Source organism: Bacillus rossius, chromosome 16, assembly GCF_032445375.1.
Source record: "Bacillus rossius redtenbacheri isolate Brsri chromosome 16, Brsri_v3, whole genome shotgun sequence".
Taxonomy (NCBI): Eukaryota; Metazoa; Arthropoda; class Insecta; order Phasmatodea; family Bacillidae; genus Bacillus; species Bacillus rossius.
Genome location: NC_086343.1, coordinates 22466608 through 22487932, shown reverse-complemented (window position 1 = coordinate 22487932; position 21325 = coordinate 22466608). Strand labels below are relative to the sequence as shown.

The following is a 21325-nucleotide window of genomic DNA, read 5'->3' as shown; positions in this document are numbered from 1 at the left end:
GTGTAACGTTTCGTTACTCGTTACTAGATGCCGCACCCGTTACTCAGTAACGAATACATACGGTTTGCTACAGCTCTATTGTGTACTCCTTGGAGCCCAATTTTGAACAGCAATAATGGCGCTTGTTAACATTCACGAAAAAAATATTCAAGAAACGTACAAAATTGAACATGATGTGGTTTCTCATGCACTTTATCTTTACGACAAAGAAAGGTAAACGATGGCGTGCACGTGAATGATGAGGGTTTTACATTAGGCATTCAATTAAATTTTAAAGTTGATTGATTGATATCCTTGCGATGGGGCTTCCTCCCGATGGCAAGGAGTCCTCCCCCCTCCAACCTTTGATGCCTTATCCTTCCAATTATTAAAGTCTTCTCCTTAAGTCCTCTTTTCTCACACAAAGAAGCGTACCCTCAAGCGCATTCTGTTCTTACCCCGTAATTACGAATACTTGCCTTCCTCTTTCCGTTCGACTCCTCTCCCTCTGGATTTTCCATTCGTGATCCATCCTTATCCTATAGTCCTCTGTTCAACCTACCGTACCAATTAACATATTTTTAAGTAGGTACTTAACCTAACCTGACCAACCATTCAAATGGTAAACCACTTGAATTGTTGCCATGGTAAAGAATCATCAAATATAATTAGAGAAACTTTTAATACCATTTTAAGAATAGTATTTTTCAGAAGAGCACCACCTGTAGCAAATTACAGAGCTGACCTGACTACTTCATGTGAATAGAAAGTAGCCTGCAGACATCTGTCATCCGAAGTCTCCGCATAGCGTAACGAACCTTAAACCTTAATTATATAATCCACTTTATATCCTATAACTCTCTACCCTATATATTTACTACAGTCCAGTAGTATAGGAATGTACATGCAACTTTGTGATATTTGATACCTTGTAGCCAAACAGATTATAATTTCATGTTAAGTTTTCATGCAATAAATAAAACTGCTAAAAGTGTACTTTGACACTGTTCACTCTCTACTAATTGAAAACCTAGCTAATGATAAGTAAGAGATTTTTTGGTATTTTATTTATCAATATTGTGCATCACTGTAAACTTATTAAAAAAAAGTAAGCAATTATGACCCAAAGTAATACTGTTAACTGCAGTTGTGGTACTCAAAGAGCCATTGTACTAAAACCATTGTATGCGTCCTGCTCACAACATTTTTTATTTTGTATGACAAACCTTTTTACTTTTTGGTGAGTTGTTTTGTTGCATTTTAATATATTCCATTTGGATGACATTAGTTGTAATGGTTGGTTGAATAAATAAAAAAATATTGGTGAAGCTACAACCCTCGATATATTCTTGTGCTGGTTTCATGTATCATCTGAACTTAAAATTACTTACATTATGATAATCTCTTGACAAACAATGACAACTTAATTTGGACCCCCCTGCAGCAGCCGAAACATCTGATGATCGGTTTTTAAGCTTTGGATTCAATGCTTGTTTCCTAGTTGAATATGCATGTTAATATGTTTGTTCTCTATGCAAATAAATGTTAGATCTCTATGCAACTTCACATCCCCTAAAAGGTGTTTTGGGTTTGTCTTTGTCACTGTGCATTTCTCTCTTGTGGCCAGGGTTGTGAGTTTGATTCCAGAGTACAGACATGCTCAAATTTAAGAGCTCTTGAATGCTACCCAAGTGCAGGGGCGAAGCCAGGGGGGGGGGGGGTTCAACCCCCCCCCCCTTAGCAACCTAATCTTTAATTAAATTTCTTATTCATCACTGAAACAAATTTCATATTAAAAATTAATAAAATTTTTACCATTACAATATTTAAATTTAAGTACCGAAAACTGCTAAAATAGCACTATTTTACACCTTAAAATCCCAATTTTCCCAGGGGAGGACCCCTGGACCCCCGCTTTAATACTGGGTGGGGGGGGGGGGGGAATGCTTCTTAACACCCCCCATACACAAATCCTGGCTACGCCACTGCCTAAGTGATTCAGAGCTACTAAAACATTGGACGTCCAGGCTCTGTAAGCCCCTGTGCGTAGCTTGGGAGACATTAAACCCAAAATGTAAACAAGCAACAGACCCGTATCCACCTGTTATTGCATTGTCCTATAAACTGACTGGGTTCTAAATCCAGGTTAGAGTAGATTGGTTAGTTAATATCAACATCGTTTGTCGTACAAATGTGCAGATATAGTGTTTTCATTGGAAACTTAATTTGAGTATAATTTGTTTGCAGATTAACGGAATCATTATCTGAAAGCAGCACCTCAGTGAGCACATGCACTTCTGGGTGAGTCGATTTTGGAATACTCTCCAAATATTTTTTTATGAAAATAAATACTTGGAACATCTTTTTTGATGCCTCTGTTACAGGGTTACTCATCTGAGTACAGTAATGCACAAAATAGGACAGGTACAAGAGGACACAATACATAATTGTTATCAAATTTGTAAAATGTAGGCCTATAAATCGAGACTTTTTAGAGTTATAAACATTAATAATTAATTTCTTCAGACGTTTATACCTAAAAACATAAACATATTAAATTTTACGATCGCCTTAGATTTTTGGTGAAACCTGAATTACTCTAGAATTAATTTGTGGTTTACATCTCATCTTATTATTCAGCTCTTATATTAATTAAAAAGTTAACGATGCAATCCTTAAAAAGTAAATAAAAATTATTTTTGAGAGAGTATTAATACTTTAACAAAAAAAAAAAAAAAACTCAGAAAATATAAGAATGCAGGTTATTAGAGCACCTGATTTGGGGGTCAGTTTCCCCTAGGAGAAAATAATGACTAGCATTATTTTGCAAAGAATATTAAAATGCATACAGAATGGAAATAAAAGAGCACATATTTTCTTTCTGTCACTTTTACTTAATAAAGAGGACATTCACTAGTTTCTAGAAAAGCTGACCAGACATTAAAAAGGCTATGAAAGAGGACATTTCCCGGTAAAATAGGATGCCAGGGGCCAAATAATTTTGTCAGGCCCCATTCTTATTTCTCAATGTAAAATTTTTCAAACAAACCCCATCCCCCCACAAATTTGTTTTTGAACATTACCCCGGTCATAACTGTAACCCTGCTATTGTGTATGCAAGAGACATTCATTAATGTTCCCTAACTCAACCGGTGAATTATAGTAGCGTTTGGTTATGGCAGATTAATTATTGTGTGTTTGAATTTTCTATTCTTATGCTCTCCATGATATTGCTGTTAGATCTGTAAATATCTAGCCTCACCAAATTAATTGTTGCTGTTTGATATGCATACTTTGTTTAAATTGAAAGTTGAGTCAAGGCTTGGTCTCATTTGGTATGAACACTTAGACTACATGTTCTTACAGGGTTTACTGGGGCTACCGGTGTTTCGACTCACCTTGAGGTAGTCTAAACCAACAATGAACCGGGGCCACACTTGTCGAGTGGTCAGATCACTCGCCTTCCAGCAACATGACCTGGGTTCGATTCCCGGTCTGATAGAATTAGGATTTTTATCGTAAGTAGGAAGCGTGGTGGATGTGTTTCAGTGGCCGTCTGGGTTTCCCTTACACTTTTCATTCTGTCATTGCTCCATTCCCATCTCGTCACCCCTCATTGTCTCTAATGACCTCGATGTGGAAGACATGTTCAGCCAATTAATTTTATCATTCTTTTTCAGTAATTCATTTTCATTCATTATCATTAATTCTTTCATTACAGTCTACTTCATTTGATTAATTTATCTCAGTTCTCATTTTAATTAATTTCTTTATTCATTATTTTATTTACATGTTTTTTTTCATTTACTCTTTCATTCACACAATTCACCCATTAAATTTTTAATTAGTTAATAAAAAAAATAATTTATCCATTCATTCATCCTAAAGAACAAATTATCAGGTTCAAAATAACAGCGCCATAATTTTTAGCCTACGAAAAAAGGTTCAGATCTCTACGTTTGAGTTAAGGCTATCTTTGTATTGTGTCGTAGAGCTAAATCAGAATTCCTTTGTGATTTTAATTTAATTTTTTTGTTTAGCATCTTGTCGTCGAGGTCATTGGATACTGACTGACACATTGTAAGTCAAGAAATTGGGGAAATGACTTCGCTTGGACCATTATGAGGGAACATCCCCACTAGCGGATCCAGGGGGGGGGGGGGGGGGTCTAAGAGGCTCAAGCCCCCTCCAAAAGCATCTGGGTCCACTATTGTTTTAGTGTTTGCCTTGATAAAGCCTAGACTCAGCTGGGTCAAGCCCCTCCCAAACCATAAATCCTGGATCCGCCACTGAACATCCCGGCATTTGCTCGGGAGTGATGACGGAAACACGAGGAAAGAAAAAAGGAAGGAAGGAAAGACCGGGGGTTTCGATCCTGGGTCCTTCCGAACGCTGAACCGTTGATGCCCCTAGGTTCGAGTTGGTCACGACTACGCTGACGGCCGACCAAGACCACCAGCTGCAGCTGTTCCTGATGCGTCGCCTGCGGAAAGGAGCCATCTATGCCGGGACGGGCAACTTCTCCGGCATGGATTTCAGGTGAGGTCCCTCCAGGGCCGGTGCAAGGTCAATTGGCGCCCTAGGCGAAAAACGTTAATGCCCCCCCCCCTCCTCCCCAACCCCCCCCCCCCCCCGGCCGGACACCACAAAAAAAATTTTCCTTGCCTCAAAAATACATCACGTAAGCCTAAGATTTTGTTAACAATCAAATGTAAGCAGGCTTGTGTTTTTTTTTTTTTACCTTTTTACTTATTATAAATCATAAACAGGTCACCGTGGACTTTAAATAATTACTTATATATCAATATAAACATTCCAAACTGTTACAAAAATCCATTTTCATCTAGTTTCAATAATCGTTAAACATATCATATCAGCTGTTATGTGTCGTGCTACGCCGCCCCCAGCTACTTGGCGCCCTAGACGGTTGCCTAGTTCGCCTGTACGGACGCGCCGGCCCTGGGTCCCTCCCTCGTCGGAGGTTCAGAAGTGGGTGGACTCCTCATTCTACAACCCTTGCTTATACCCATTGTAAAATTATATTTTATTAAAAATTTTTTTGTCCTAGTTGAAAAGTTAATTTCATCCAAATGGTTTTGCACACAATTCTTGTAAATCAAAATACTACTTTGTGAAAAACTACACTAGAGACACCACTGAATTGTTAATTAATCTATTTTTACATGTATTCAAGGTCAAAGGCCAGTTTCTTTAATTTTACCATCTATATTGAAATTTATGTGTGTGTAATACTGGTTAAAAATGTTATTTGTCTTTGTAGTTGGCATTAAATATTTTCTGTAAAGAAAATCATAGTTTTCCAGAATCCATACGAAAGAGGCCGTAATATCATATTGAATATAGTGTGGTTTTGCGGCAGTGGCTGTTTTGAAATGTTAATACAAATTGATATTAATAGGTATAGACAAGACACAAATAATATCATTCAAGATTATTATTGCAATTGTTTTATTCTGGTGTTATTAACAGGTTCAAGCATAATACTGCAAGTAGGAAATAACGTAATTATTCATGTAGGTGACAGTATATTTACTCAAACATGAATGTTGACTTCAGCAAGACTTCAGTCAAAGATAGGTCCTGTGCATTGATTACTAAGCCATTAAATAAATGAAAAAAAATTGGCATTTCAAGCTGTAGTGAGTTCTAAATATAATTCCAAGGGTTAGTCTCCCGTAAAGGCGATAAGAGATTGAAGTGATGACTACTTTTTACACGTCACACCAAATATCTGTAATCTTGAGTGCCACAGAAAGATGCGTAGTCACCATAATATATGTTTTCTGCGTTTTGTTTTTTTAACAGTTAAGTGATATTTATTCAATTTGTTTACCCCCATCCACTCTGCCATTTTAAAAAAAAGTACATGGGCAATAGTTGCTGGTTCAATCTCAACACCCCGGCATTTCTCATATTTATGACCACAGAGGTGCTATCAGTAACTAGTAAAGTGTAGATCGCACCGCGATCCTGGATCGCTCATTACCGTAAGTTTCCGTGCACGACTTTGTGAAAGTAAAACTCTTAGCGACGAACAGCGTGAACGCAGTCCAGGAACACACAGCGTGCGTGTGTCTACAGCCTCGGCGAGAAGCCCGGCTCGCCGGCCGTGTGCTTCTACGTGCTGCTGCCGTGCGGCGTCGACACGGACGGGAGGGAGCGGCAGCTGGTGGCGTGCCTGCTCGGCACGGCCGACGCCAACCTGGAGGCCTTCCGGCCGGAGCTGACCAGTTTCTGCGAGAACCTCGCGTGCAGCGTGGCGCCGGTGAGCAGCGTCCTGCCGACTCCTCTGCTCCTTGCAGAGCGAGGGTGGCGCGGTGGTAACAACCCGGGTTTCAACCCCAGTACGTCATATCCTTATTTCGGTTTAACGGTTTCCCAGAATCGATTCATGGCTGATTGCTAGAGACCTGCAAAATTCGCGGATTCATTGACCTCTTGGATAGACTCCACAGTCCTTTAAATACTCGCGGAAATGACACCTGTTCATCTGCTGCTGACGCATGAGACGTCTCACCTAGGGTGTCCGTAATTCGGCACTTTCTTGGTTTGGTGTTTCCCATTGGCTCACAGTTCCCCGGATAAAATGTGGGCCGATCGCAGAAGCGGCACGAAGGTATAGTTGTTTTGATGCTAACCTATCGCGAAATGAATCCGCGAATTTTGAATGTCTCTACTGATTGCTTCATTAATGCTCTTGACTTTGTTTAGTGTGACTCTCTAGCAATCGAGTCGACTTCGACGAGATGTAAAATCAGAATAAATTAAGAAACTTTTTTTTTTATCTCCAAAGCCACCCACTAATTTCTAATTAAGGGGCTGCCATGTCAGGATTGTTTTTGTGTTGGTGAGGCGGGACGATGAGTGCGATGCTCGCTGGCGCTTCTAGCGCAGTGATGCCTCTTACCCTAAATCACTAAACGTGTGGGCAGTATTTGCCTCGTGCATAGGATGAGATTTTAGCGGTAACAGGAATATTGTATGGCGGAGAATTGAAGAAAAGGGTGTAAAAATTGTTCTGAAAACATTAAAAATTTTAAAAACAAAATTCGGAAAAACGAAATACTCCTCTGTCCTCGGCGTATTATTAAATGCTTTTTGTAGTACCATGTTCACGCAACCCAGCAGAAGTGTTGAAAATGTTTGCCCTCATCAAAAAAGTTTCAGTCTAGTGTTTTGTTAACTAAATGTTAGTTCTGAACTTTCTACCCTCCATTCCACTGATGCTGTTACATCTGTTCCACAGTGAACGACAGTTTTTACCTGAAATTTGATATTTTAAGGTGACATTACTAAACATTTATTCTTGTATTCTAAAACCACAAATTATTTTCTGCCATACCTGATTGTGTTGCAAAAATTTTCAAGAATACACAGTCATCAATGATGAATATTTATTAGAGACGTGCGAGTCTCGGTAATATTGAGAAATTATCGAGATCAAAATATTCTCGATTTTGTCTCGAGAACATTTTAGAATTTCCGAGAATTTCGAGAATTTGTACTATTGCTTAACTTTGTTGCTCGTACAAAAATGATGTTTATTAACTGCCTTTTTTGAAAATAACATACAGCGAAACCCCTTAATTACGTTACCATTATTTACGTTTTCCCGTTATTTGCACTATATTCTTCAAGTCCCGTTTAGTTCCCATTTAGTCCAATACAATTCTTTCACACGAATTACGTCTCAAAAATCGAATCCATCCCGCTATTTACGTCACTTAACAACAATAAACAACTTGGTGCAATCGCCATAGATGATGAAACTGTAAAAGAATTGTCCGAGAATAAACGTGTGAAACGCGTCAAAGATTGCGTTCATATCGAAAACCACAACAAACACATTACAAGATGGCGATGAAGTTGTGCTGGCTCTATTTGCGCTGCGAGCGCTGTCAAGTTTCTGGACGATATTTTAATTACATAGAGTGAAACCTCGATTCTACACTCACGGTTTTCCAAAATTTGTCCTTACGACCGAGTTGTACGTATGAACCAGCGAGGCCAAATAACGTCCATTTGTGGCTATTCCCTCTCCCCCCACCCCACCCGCGGGAAATGAATTGTCGTTGCCGTGTCTTGCTGCCACGGGAAATGACCTGCCGTGACTATATATTATGCTGATGTATTTTCGATCGAAATTATATCCTATTCGTGCAGAAACAACACTTGAGCTAATCAAACGTAAAAATTAAAAAACTCGACACTGAAGGCAGTGTCATAAGCCCCGTACGTGGCTGCTTGTAAGTTCTGATACTGTATTTATGTCACAACTTAGCCAAAATACTGGTACGAGACACAAACATCACAAGATAAAATGAGCGGAGTCTTGGTAACTGTTTTATACGGATTTTATAATTTCGGAAGTATTGTACAGTTGACGTATATTTTTTCAACTAACCATTTATATCTGGGCATCGTAAATAATTAATTATTGGTATCAGGACATCAAGATGAACGTAAACTTGAACATGTCACGGCAGCGAGAAAACTGGTGCGTATACCAATAAACTGGTATTAGAACTGGACAAAACTGGTACACGGGAGGTGGAGCTTATATTTTTTTCCGCTAAACTCGCATCTATTGGCTGGCTGCTGATGGAAGGTCACGAGTCTGGGTGGAGCATTGAGTGAGTTATACTGCGCATGCGCAGCTCAGAGAACAGAGACAGAGCCAGCCGGCAACTACCGGCGCGCCGTAACAACAGCTGATCGAGTACAATGACAATGACCTTTCTCCGTGCACGGCGCGCTATGGACGGTAAATTTCCATCAATTTGCGCCTTTTTTTTAAATTTTTTTACTGTGGTGCAATGCATATGTGTAATGTAGCCTGTAATCTATGGAAAGAGCTCAATACTTTATTTTCTTTTTGGGGTTAAGTTTATTTTAAATTACAGTGAAATGAAGGATTGTACTAAGTTTTTTTTTTCATTTTTTTTTCAGCGCTAATACATGTAATTATTAGAATGGCTGATAGGTCTGGAAATGTTCAAGACCGTAAATTGTCGCACATTTGGAAATTTTATGAAAAACGAAAGGGTGAGGGTGAATGCAAAGTGTGCAAAAAAATGTATTCAGACACCAACTGGTTCAACAGGTAGTCTCTTGCGACACTTGAAACTTCATCCAGCCGCCGAAACGGATTATTTGGAATTAACAAAGGAAAAAGCTACAAAACAAAAAAAAAATCCTTATAGACAGTTATCAATCCAAGACTGTCTTACAAAGAAACAAAAAGTTAGCGAAGCTAGAAAAAACATAATTGACAGGAAAATTGGTGTAATGATGGCATGTGATTTTCAGCCATACAGCATTGTAGAGGATCGTGGATTCAAAGGACTGCTCAATGAATTAGAACCAGGTTATGAAGTACCATCTCGCACTACATTTTCCAGGTCTATTGTACCAAAAATTTACCGCGAAGAAAAAGCCAAACTTGCAGAAGAAATAAAGAGAGATGTTGATGATGGACTTTAGTCTGTTTCATTTACTACTGACATGTGGTCATCCGCAAGGCAGGACAGTTTTATTTCTCTCACAAGTCACTATTTGACAAAAGACTTTGAGTTGAAATATCATGTCCTTGGAAATTACCACTTTTCAGGTTCGCACACTGCTCTGGCAATACAGGAAAAGCTGACAGCAGCAATATACGAATGGAATTTTCCCACCAATTCAATTCCATTGTACGTAGTTACAGATAATGCTAAGAATTTCACAGCTGCCATAAACAAAACATATTGGATTCACACACGGTGTTTTGCCCACACACTACAGTTGGCAGTTCAAGATGCTAAAAGTGAACACAATGTTGCAGACCTTCCAGCAAAAGGCCGGGCAATCGTGGGACATTATCGCCACAGCAATATTGCTCGAGAAAGGCTTCATGCTCTGCAGCTAAAGTTGAACAAACCTGTACACAAGCTGTTACCAATGGTGCAGACAAGATAGAACAGTGAGTTTACAATGCTCTCCTGCCTTGTTGAGCAGCAGGTACCCTTATCTGCAGATCTAGGAGATTCAATGGCAGTAGAAAATTTCACATTGAGTGAGTGGAAGCTTGCTGCTAATGTAGTAAGTGTGTTACAGCCAATAGAACAAGCCACAAGAGAGCTGTGTTACTCTAAATTTCACACTATCTCTTCCAAAATACTTTTGCTGTATGGCATTGAGGCAACACTTTCTAACTATGTTGAAGATCAAAGTAACCCTGGAATTGCATTTGCTATTTCTCTTCAGAAAAGTATTAAATCTAGGTTTCCGTTGTACATAACAGTAAAAGAAGACATGATTGCAATGGTACTTGACCCACGCTTCAAAAACATTTTGCTGCAAGACCACGAAAATCTTATTTGTGTGCAGTGTACTACTTCAGATCTCAAAGTGGTTGTTGATAATAAAATAGCACCTGTTCCAGAAGAAAATCCATCAGATACAGTTGAAGCCACCTGTTCTCTGTGGAATACTTTTGAACATCTGAAGAAATCAAGCTGTTCCTCAGTAAAGTCACCAAGAGTTGAAAATGAACTTACCATTTATCTTGGTGAAACTGTTATCCCCCGATCAAGTGACCCTCTTATGTGGTGGCAGCAGAACCAGTCACGTTTCCCTGCTCTTGCCAGAGTCCCAAGGAAATATTTGGCCATACCAGCCACGCAGGTGGAAAGCGAAAGGCTCTTCAGCAGTGCTGGTAACACTGTTACATCCAGAAGAGAGAATCTGTTGGCCGAAAATATAGAGCAGCTTGTCTTTTTAAACAGCAGATTTTAAATGTGAGCTACCAAATAAAATTGACTGTTTTCAATAATATGCCTATTGAAATGCTCATGTGAATACAGTGCAGGCCTATTTATTTTTGGGGATTCATTTTTGTAAATGTATATTCTATAGCGTATATGTAGTCCTTTCATTTCTTTCATTAAATAGCTTATATAGGTATGTAAAACTGTTGATATTTGCAAATCAATAATTACAAAGAACTCAAGAGGAAAGAGTAAGGTGGGCCCAATTTATTGCATCTAAAATCTCGTTGAGGAAAACTTCACGGACACCAAATTGCAATTTTGAAATAAGAAAAAAACTGAATTCTCGATCTTGTCTCGATTCTCAAGAATTTTAGTATTTCTGTCTCGATCTCGTCTCGGTTTTTGAAAAGGACTTCTCGCACATCTCTAATATTTATCACAAAATCACATTTTTAGTATCTGGACAGGTTGCTCATAATCATTATATATATATATATATATATATATATATATATATATATATATATATTTTTTTTTTTCAGAAGAAAGAAATATCATCTGCTGTGGCTTCTGACCTCACCGATTGGTACAGCCAGTGCGTGCAGTACGTTTGCAGGGTTTTGAAATCCCTGGGTACAAACGTTGCTTTCCTGCTACAGTTGGTGAGCATGTACCTATTACTTTAGGTGTAGTCATTTCATATAAGTATGTATCTTTAAATGTATAAATAAATACAGTCAAACCTCTCTGAAACGACCCCTCACGGTTCCCAGGAATAGGGTCTTAATAGAGGGGGGGTCGTAATAGATGTTTTCCGAAATTTTCAGTTGATTTCACCCTCCCCCCCCCCCTGCCCTTTTCCAAACCGCTACTCGCTAAGAAACCAGCCGTACAATGGCAGGATGCTGTCACTCACAATGCTAGACGGCTTTGCTTTAAACCCACTTCAACCTTCATGACAAGTCCGTCGCCCTACAGGCCACCTCTGAAGAAAATATGTCAAAAGAGAGTTTATTTTTACTTGTTAGTTTACATGTACGTTTTCTGCTTGCCGTAGTTAAATACACTAGAACCCCGATGTCACGAACCCCGGATTTAACGAAGCAGTGATTTTAGGAATACATTCTCGGGAACCGTCAAAAAATTGGACATTTCGACCAAAATGTGAAATTCAGAAAAAAATTAAAAACAAAACAAAATGAAAGATCATTAAAATCTGTTAATTTTAACACACAGCGTATTTTTGTGTCGGCTTTAATAATTCCAAAATGTTCATGTAAGAATAACAAAAAAATAATGGGACATTTCCTTTAAAAATATGTCAGCGGTAGGTTCTGCTACGCGAGTGGGCGCACACTCAGCTCGCCCGGCTGGCTGGTGGCAGCGGCTTCATGACGCATAAGCTCACCCCTCCCTCCCCTCGGTATCACTCTTCAAGGCTAGCTCATCCCTCCCAGACACAAACCATCTAGTGTCCTCCCTTATAACACCCCAACTTAGCTCCCCTTTGAAAAACCTTCAGTGAGAAAATGCTCATTTCACCCTCCCTTCTCCCGTAAAATTGGGCTATTATGAATGGGGTACTAAAGCGGTGAGGGAGGGGTAAGATTGTAAATATTTTCGGACCCCTCCCTCCCCACCTAACACGCCCAAAAAAAAGTATGTCAAAATATGTCACTTTTCACACTAAGTTCGAGTTCAGTCATCTCTGGCAAGTAATTTACAGCCTTTCAAACTTAAATATAAATGTATTTTAATAGCAAGGGTCCTATGAAAAGGAATATACAGAATAAAATCAAGCTGCTGTCACCAAAGGAAGCATAAAACGGCACAATGCGTGTTCGCTTCATTATTGCTCGCGCGAGAGGCGAGATGTGGAATGTTAGAAAGATAAATGCGGGGGAGACAGAAGGCAGCCAGTGTGTTTCCTGCGTGGGGAATAAGTGGCGTAGCCTTTTTTATGCCGGGTGAAGCGACCTTTTTCTGTCAACCCATGGGAAAAGATAATTGCTTGAGCTGTCAAAATAAACATCGCGGCGGCAGTTAAAACAAGTCGAGGCGGGCGTGCATCCAGTTGGTCGCTGTGTATATCTACTCGAAAAAAATAACATCCCAATTCATAACAAGATTCCTTATAACCTACACGTATTGCCGGATGTTTTCAGCCTGATCCATGCAAGTTCTTTAGCCACGTTTTGAATGAAAACAACTGGCGGGCCAGTGTTGTGCCCTGTTTTACGGACACATAAAGCTTTTATCAATTTGCTGACAGTTTTAATATATTTTTACTCGCCTCGTTAAAATGAAGCAGATAACGTGATTGTTAACAAGTACAAGCAGCATCCGAGATTGGCCGCAGCGCACGGTACGGAGAGAGGGTGAGCAAGGGCGAGCGAGCGGCCGACTACCATGTTCACACGCTGCGGCCGGAGGGCTTTTCCTGCATTGAAGGGACGTGGAATGGGGGTTTTCAAGCTCTGACAGCGGCCGACAGGAAGTGGTATCTATTTTTAGATATGCGCTGCCTACGGCAGTACAGCACTCGGCAAGAGAAACACAGTAACACGCTACTCACCACAAGAAACTTATTTTCTGTCCGATTTTCTTCCGATTTTTGGCAATTTTTTCACGGTTCCTCGAAATCGGGTTGTAATAGAGAGGTGGTCGCAATAAATGGGGTCGCAACAAAAAGGTTTTACTGTATTAAAGAAAATAGGCACTAAAAAAAAAGACACAAAAATCCTCAGAAGTAATTAATGCTCTCAAATTTTTCCAACTTCATGCTGTTTTTCCGAGTTTTACCCCCAGAAATATTTCAATATAATCAGTTTAGGTTGCAGTCATAAAAGTAGGACCTGAGCCCTTTGAATCACTCCCATTGGTTCTGCATCAGGTTGTAACTGAACCGTTACAGTTAATTGTCATGACAAAATACCTCACTTGAAAAAATTTATATCTTTAAAGTACGTACTGTAAGGGAACTAACAGTGAACATACTATAGCAGCAATGTTAAGACGTGCCCAGGTATAGCAGAGAGCCTGTATATTTGCCCGCCCTCTACTCGCTACCCAAAAAGCTTTGTTGGTGTCATTAGCGTAGCCAATATTTGTGTAGGGGGGGGGGGGGGGGGTTAAGAAGCATGGTCTCCCCCCCTATTAAAGTGGGGTGTCCGGGGGTCCTCCCCCGGAAAAATTTGGATTTTAAGGTGTAAAATAGTGCTATTTGAGCAGTTTTGTTGCTTAACTTTAAATATTGTAATGGTAAAAATATTATTATTTTTTTAATAAAAAAATTGTTTCAGTGATGAATTAAGAAATTAATTAAAGATATTTTAATCATTCCAAGTGCCTTGTCCACGTCCCACTCAAAATCATTAATCATGCTCGAAGCTCGACAATACAAAAAAAAAAAAGGAATAAAAATGGTTGGGTTTCGGCAGAACTGGCATATTCCTGGAAACAATTAGCTTTAGCTTGAATAGTTACCCAGTCACCACCTGCCTATAATTACCGCGCTGGTTAAATACAATAGGCGTAAGATATTTGAAAACGTGGGACCCGTCACGGCGTCACAACCTCATAGCTTCTGCTCGTGACAGGGGTAGGGGAAGGGAAGGAGAATCGGTAGGGCTCGCTTACTCTTCCCCTCCAGTGCAGTGGCCGGTGATAGCAGTAAGACACCCAGGCTTTTAGCTAACCTGTTTTCAGATAAGAAAAAAAATAATGGCTAAGGGGGGGTGGGTTAGAATCCCTAAAACCCCTCCTGGCTGCGCCCCTGGTTGGTGTGAATATGCATGTCCACGCTTCTGTGCGCTCACTATGCAGCTGGTGAGGGTAGTCGCCTAACACCGGGGACAGGGTAGAGCCATGAGCTACGGGTTGTGGGTGCGGATGTCCTGCCTTCAGTCCTCGATAGGGTTTGTGAGCCTGCAGTGACGATTCCCCTGTAACAATGATAACAGACTTGTGCGGGAGTTCAGGTCTAACTCTCCCTTTATATCGTGCCGTTCCAGCCTCCTGAGTTGTTTCCGAATGACTTGGGTGAAATCTGTCCGTCAAGAACCCAGTGGTTAGCAGTGAAGCCGACATAAGTGATAAAGGGGCCTTACAGTACATATATTGTAAGTTTTCTACAGTATAATTTACTTTTACTAACAGTTCCAGTATAAAATAATTTCATTATTATTTTTAAGTACAGTGCCTTTTTGAGGTACAGTGTGATGAGATTTAGTTGGATTTCGCGACGGAACAGTTTTTACTCGTAAGTGCAGTGGCGTAGCCAGGATTTGCGTATGGGAGGGGGGGGGGGGGTGTTAAGAAGCATGGACCCCCCCCCCCCATTTTAAAGCAGGAGGGTCCGGGGGTCCTCCCCCTGAGAAAATTTGGATTTTAAGGTGTGTAAAATAGTGCTATTTTAGCAGTTTTCGGTACTTAAATTTAAATATTGTAATGGTAAAATTTTTATTGATTTTTAATATGAAATTTGTTTGAGTGATGAATAAGGAAATTAATTAAAGATTTGGTGTTAAGGGGGGGGGGTTGAACCCCTAAAACCCCCCTCCCCTGGCTACGCCCCTGGGGTAGTGGATGCGAGCGGGGTTCGGGTCTCGCTCCTGATCGGCAGGCCCAGCAGAACGGCAGCCTGCGGGTGGGGGCCGGCGTGGGGCCCGAGCTGGCGGCGGACGCGCGCCGCTTCCTCTCCGCCTGCGCGGCGGCCGAGTGCCTGTCGTTGCCGGCCGGGTCAGGCCCGGCCGCGGCCACCCTGGAGGTGGGGGGCGCGGTGGCCGGCCTGGAGTGCAACGCGCACTGCCGCGAGTGGGGCCGCCTGCTGACGGAGCACGGCCACACGGCCGAGGCCTGGAGGATCCGGCGCGCCATGGAGGCCTTCAAGCTCAAGGTGCGGTCGCACACCCCCGCGTTTGTCACTGTACGTAAGTTTTATATAGGGTGTTCGCGATCCGTCCGTTTTCCTTCCACCCGAAAACACTCTGTAAAAAAAAGCTGAACGATAAATTTGGGTTTATTCTGGGCCTCACACTCTGTAAAAACACTCGAAAACACTCTGTAAAAAAAAAGCTGAAGGATAAATTTGGGTTTATTCTGGGCCTCACACTCTGTAAAAACACCCGAAAACATTCTGTAAAAAAAAGCTGACTGATAAATTTGGGTTTATTCTGGGCCTCACACTCTGTAAAAACACCCGAAAACACTCTGTAAAAAAAAGCTGACCGATAAATTTGGGTTTATTCTGGGCCTCACACTCTGTAAAAACACCCGAAAACACTCTGTAAAAAAAGCTGACCAATAAATTTGGGTTTATTCTGGGCCTCACACTTTGTAAAAACACCCAAAAAAACTCTGTAAAAAAAACCTGACCGATAAATTTGGGTTCATTCTGGGCCTCGTACAATATGGTCGCTGCTCGTAACTTGTGGTTTGTTCAGCTGCTCACAGACGATGCTCGGCCCCAACTCGTGTGTCCGCTCGCCGCCGCGGTCAACTACCAAGTCCTCTCTCGTCTTCCTGCCGTCACGACTGCCGTGCTCGCATGATCCAGGCGTGCCAACAGTCCGCACACCACCACCCGCGGAGCTCATTCCCTAACTGTTTTAGGCATCCTAAAAGCTGTCACACGACTGCAAACAAAACTGTTAACATATTAGCTGAATTACGGTAAATGTTGCCTGTAAATAAATTTAACCGTCTTGAATCAAAACAAAACATTAACGAAGTACAGTAGAATCTCGTTATAGCGAGCACGGTAATAGCGAGAACACGGCTATAACGAGGTATTTTTGAGGAATTTATGGCGTGATCGCTTGTAGCGCGCTTTTGTTATTTGTCTGCTTTATCTCCACCCCTCTCTATTGCCACTAGACATCTTGCCGTTGACGCGTCACATTCTTCAGCCGTGCAGTCGCCACCTAAGTGCGTGGCTTAAAAATAGAATCCCATCCTTTCTTTCTTTTATCAAACTTCCGTTAGTTATCTGTGCCGTGTGTAGACAAAGTTTGAGATTGGAACAGAAACAACGTAAGAAAGTATTTTTTACAAATTTGAAATATGTATGTTTTTGTTTTTATAATCGCTTATTTTCACGTTTTTTTTTGGTTATCTTAAAAGAGATAATATCAAAAAGCCGCTCTAATGAAATTTAATTGTTTCTTGGTTAACAAAAACTATTAATTATCAAATATTGTTAATTGTTTATATTCTATTTATTATTATTTACGCGACGTCATACTGTACGCGTACGCAATACGACTGGATTCGTTGCTGCAACATAACATAGCATGTTATGCGGTATCAGAAGTAATGAGTAACGTAACGATAGTAACGAGTACTAATTGTTATAGTAACAAATACATACGGTTACACATTTTTTCGTTACTTTTACACCTCTAGTCGGCACTACCGTATTTATTTCAGAATCGCTAGGGCAGTTTTCTTGTAACTTTTGTTTCGGTCAGTTGTTGGGGTATCTGTCCGAGAAAGGGGTGGTGATGGTTTGAGTTTAATCCCAAATTTATTTTCTAAAAAAGTTGACAGGTTTCTTTAAATGAAAAAAGTATAGTTTTCCAGCGACTATTACGTTTGAGGCGTGCGTGCGTTGCCGCAGCCGCACTCTTGCTATTTTGTAAGGAATTAAATCGTCGCGCTACACTAGCGCCACCTGTCAGCAACATCCCGAACCAACATGGCCGCCAGCAGACAGCCCGCATCAATAGATAGCAGGACAATGCTGTGTCGGCCGCGGGCTGAGATGCTATACTTACGTGGCTTGATAGGGTATTCTGGTTATTTTGACGCAATCGGTGATCGCATCCGTACTTATGGGGTATCGTTTTAAAGAAAATTCACACATCTGCTCACAGAAATTAAGATTTCGTTAATATAACCTGTTATTTTCCAATTATACAGGTTTAAACACAATTTTTATGCTATTTTCGGTTAATTTTTATATTTTGGGGACCAAAATTTGTCCAATTCGGTTATAGCGAGGACACGGTTATAGCGAGGATCAAACCCGGAACCGTGACACCTCGCTATAACGGGACTCTAGTGTATTTGAAAGCGACTGAGCACTAAATTGAATTAAAATGTGGTAAAACTAAATTAAGGAAAAAAAAAAATACATTGTTTAACCGGGCAAAAATTATATTAAAAATTTGTAGGGCAAAGTGTCACAGTAATTAAAAGTTAAAATTTTAAGAAATTAATTTTGTTTCAGACAATTAAAGACATGAATATGCTGAAGAGGCTACTGAAGCAAGCAGAAATGGACCACTACTCCTTGTACAGGTGAGCATAGTTTCGGCCTTGGTTTTTGAATCCGATCGGTGTTGTAGTTTCTGCGAATCACGTCTGCGTTGTTAGGCAAGTCCTTCCACCGAAGTCGGCAGTTGTTAGTGTTGTGTTGCTGCTCTTGCCTTTACGTTGAAGCGAAGCTGGTGATGACCACAGTTTAATGAATTACTGTCAGCTTGAATCCATGTAAACACAATTCTTTGACACATTTGAAAATTACGATTTTGTTTTAGGCAGAGATCTTTTCTTAAGAGGTCTTCTTTATAAATCTTAGTTCCTCCCATCTAGGATTTGGAAAAATATATTTTTACTGCAACTTTCATTATAATAGGTTTTTGTATTCCATTTTATGATGCTATATTTTGACACACTTTTGAAGTCAATGTTCTGATCGATTGAAACTATTATAACATTTGCAGAAGTTTGTAAAGTAATCAGATTCCTCTGGTTGTTAGTTGAAGCTTGTTAAATAATACTACACAGTGAAAATGTTAGAGTGCTTGGGGAGTGATAGTTTTTGCCCAGTCATACCAAAAAAAATTGAATCCTAAATGCAAAATATAATGGGAAAAAACCGACACATCATCTTAGATTCAATAGTTTTTTTCTGTAAAACTTGTTGAAATTATTATTAAAATTTGGCCACTTTAAGGCATAGTTACTCGCAATGGAAGTGAATTTTCCGAATGTAACAATTACAAATTGTGGTCATCTGAAAGTGGTTGAATCCAAGATTGCATCTTTTCGTTTAAATCTCCCCCCCCCCCCTCAATGGGCGATTATTTAACTGTTGAGGAACTTTACTGCATCTTAAGGTAATCTAATCCTCAACCTTCCAGTCATAGTGCAAGGTACATGTTTAATTGTTTTGGAAGTGTTAAGACTAATATGAATACCAAGCATGGTGGCTCTAGACACATTCGAAGCCAGGGTTTAAGAAATCCTGGACCTGCCAATCTGATTTCAGTTGTTTCCAAAAACCATTCTAGGTTAATGCTGCAGTTTCTCCTTACTATAGACCATTTCTGTGGCATTTTCTTCTCCCAAGTTGTGTTAGTTGTTGAATCCGGGAAAATGTGCAGATCTATCTATAATTACTACTGTGCTTTTTCTGCGATTGAGCCACAGTTTATCTAACCGTATTTATCTAAAGCAAATAAAAACCGCTCAACAAAAGCAGTATCCCAGCTAGCAGGCTTTATAAATCCATTGCAATTGAGTATGTGACATTTTCCAGATTACGTAGAGAATTGTAGGGTCTTGTCCAAAGGTCACTGGACTCGCACATTTTTCCAATCATACTGCCAGTGAGGTTTACTGCAAAGTAATTAAAACATAAAAAAATTGGTTGTCTGTAAAGTCGGTTTACGGACGATAGTTTAACGTGACGTCATAACAAAACATTGATGAAATGATTGCACACTTTTATGAATAAAATTGAATCATTTTATTGAGTTATCACTATTTTGTATGGATACAAAGGAGGAGTGAAATGAAATCTACAATTTAATTGATAAATTTACTTTAATTTGCACTCATTAATTAAAATATGTCTATTACTTTAACGAAAAAATTATTATAACTTTAACTTTTATAAATGTTTGCTATTTAACTTCTTCCAATCTGTGTTATTCTGTTAAGGATAGGACAATGATAGGAAAAGTAGGAAACGAATGGGAGTGTTTCAAGTTTAATGTGCCTCGAAAAAGTCAAATCAATGGTTGTTCCAATCGAGTGGAAGAGAGATAGATGCGGCGCAAACGTATAATGAGCGTAACGGGACACAGCGTAACGGGACAATGTGCGTTACGGGACACTTATTCGTTTTATTAGATGTCACGTCAAAAAACAAGCCTGACTGCATTGCTGGTGAGCACGCACGTACTGCAGAGATGTGAGGAGCGTGGGCGTGTGTGTGGTTCTCTACGCAGGGCGTACTCCTTCCTGTGGCAGTCTGGGAACAGCGATGTGCTCCTGGAGCACGCCAAGGCGGAGGGCAGCTCCTCCCGGGAGGTCATAGCAGCCCTCGAGGAACACATCGGCCACACGCTGCAGGCCATCGCTGCGACCTAGGTGGCCGTCGCACTTTCCCAAATCATCGTGCGCATTCACAAACGGTGGGAATGTTCCTGTTCCGAGGTGATAACCATTTTCCATTTGAAATGTGCTGTTTATAGAATTACCCTTTTATTGTTTGATTAACTACCAAAATTTACCCTGATAACCCTTGTAAATTTTTCGTAAAATTTTTGTTGGAAAAGCATGGCCTACCTATTTGAAACTTGACAACACCGCATGGCAACGCTGCACAACTCGAGTTCCGTTAATTGGTTAACCTGATTCCTTGATGGACGACGGGTCATCTTGCATGTGGTTTGTGTGTGTTCATTTGAGAAAATCTTGCAATAATTACTGATTTTTTTTGTGGTTGTGATCATCTTCTGTAACTGAAAAAAAAAAAAAAAACAGTAAACTGTTTACAGGGCTATCCTGCTGCAGGTAAGAAAGTATGTTGTGTAAAGTCCTATATGTGATTGGGGGGAATTTGCTTTTGAGTGATGGTGTATTAATATAATTTTTTTTGAAATGTGAGGATTTGTTGCATATGCTTCTGCGATTTTCCAATTAAATTTATTATAATCTTTGTAGTGTAGCTTAGATTTCGGTCATTTGTGGCCGGGATGGTAGTGGCGCTTCACTGCAGGAAACAACAGCCCACGTCGGTAGCCATTTATATTCATGGTACTTTTTCCTTGCTTCATGGTAAATATGTTATCAAATCATTCATAGTTAATCCTTAAATAAAATATTTTCTACCTGGTTCTGTAGATTTTTACTGAAAATAACTGATACATTTAATAGTAATTTTGTGGCAAGACTAAAGAGTGTTTGAAACAATAATTGGCGGACGTCAACACTGATACTGAGAATGCTATGCTATTTGGTTTACCGACCATGTTTCCTAATGACATTTAATCATGTAACCAATGTGTGTAGTGTAATAGTGCCTGCCCTTGATAGCTTATTTAGGGCTAAATATGTTGTGTAGCTTGCTGATATTTTTCACTTCTTCAAATTGTATTTGATTCGTGCTGAGGTGTATGTAGTTTCATGCAGTATGATTGTTTTCAGCTATGATTATTTATGTAAATTACACATTGAGTCTGTTCGTACCTGATGATCTACATTCTTTCAACTGTAAAGTTTTTGTAATAAGAATAAATTGTTTAACATTGCCATGAACTTCCCTTTGTGTCTTGATTAAA

General features: G+C 40.0%; 1 protein-coding gene across 1 annotated transcript; it reads left to right on the top strand.

Annotated features, from left to right (window-relative positions):
* Positions 1–78: 78 nt before the first annotated feature.
* On the top strand, positions 79–21320 carry LOC134540232 (protein Njmu-R1-like). The gene is made up of 8 exons (XM_063382847.1): positions 79–213; positions 2227–2280; positions 4393–4518; positions 6082–6265; positions 11294–11413; positions 15376–15648; positions 17983–18053; positions 19991–21320. Exons 1-8 carry the CDS (start codon positions 116–118, stop codon positions 20130–20132), a joined length of 1068 nt encoding a protein of 355 aa, XP_063238917.1. The 5' UTR covers positions 79–115; the 3' UTR covers positions 20133–21320.
* The last annotated feature ends 5 nt before the right edge of the window (positions 21321–21325 follow it).

What these genes read in the sequence shown, in the direction of transcription:
- LOC134540232 (XM_063382847.1), top strand. Translation starts at nt 116, where the DNA reads ATGGCGCTTGTTAACATTCACGAAAAAAATATTCAAGAAACGTACAAA. An exon ending in TATCTTTACGACAAAGAAAG is followed by an intron (nt 214 to 2,226) that starts GTAAACGATGGC and finishes ATTTGTTTGCAG; the next exon opens with ATTAACGGAATCATTATCTG. An exon ending in GTGAGCACATGCACTTCTGG is followed by an intron (nt 2,281 to 4,392) that starts GTGAGTCGATTT and finishes TGATGCCCCTAG; the next exon opens with GTTCGAGTTGGTCACGACTA.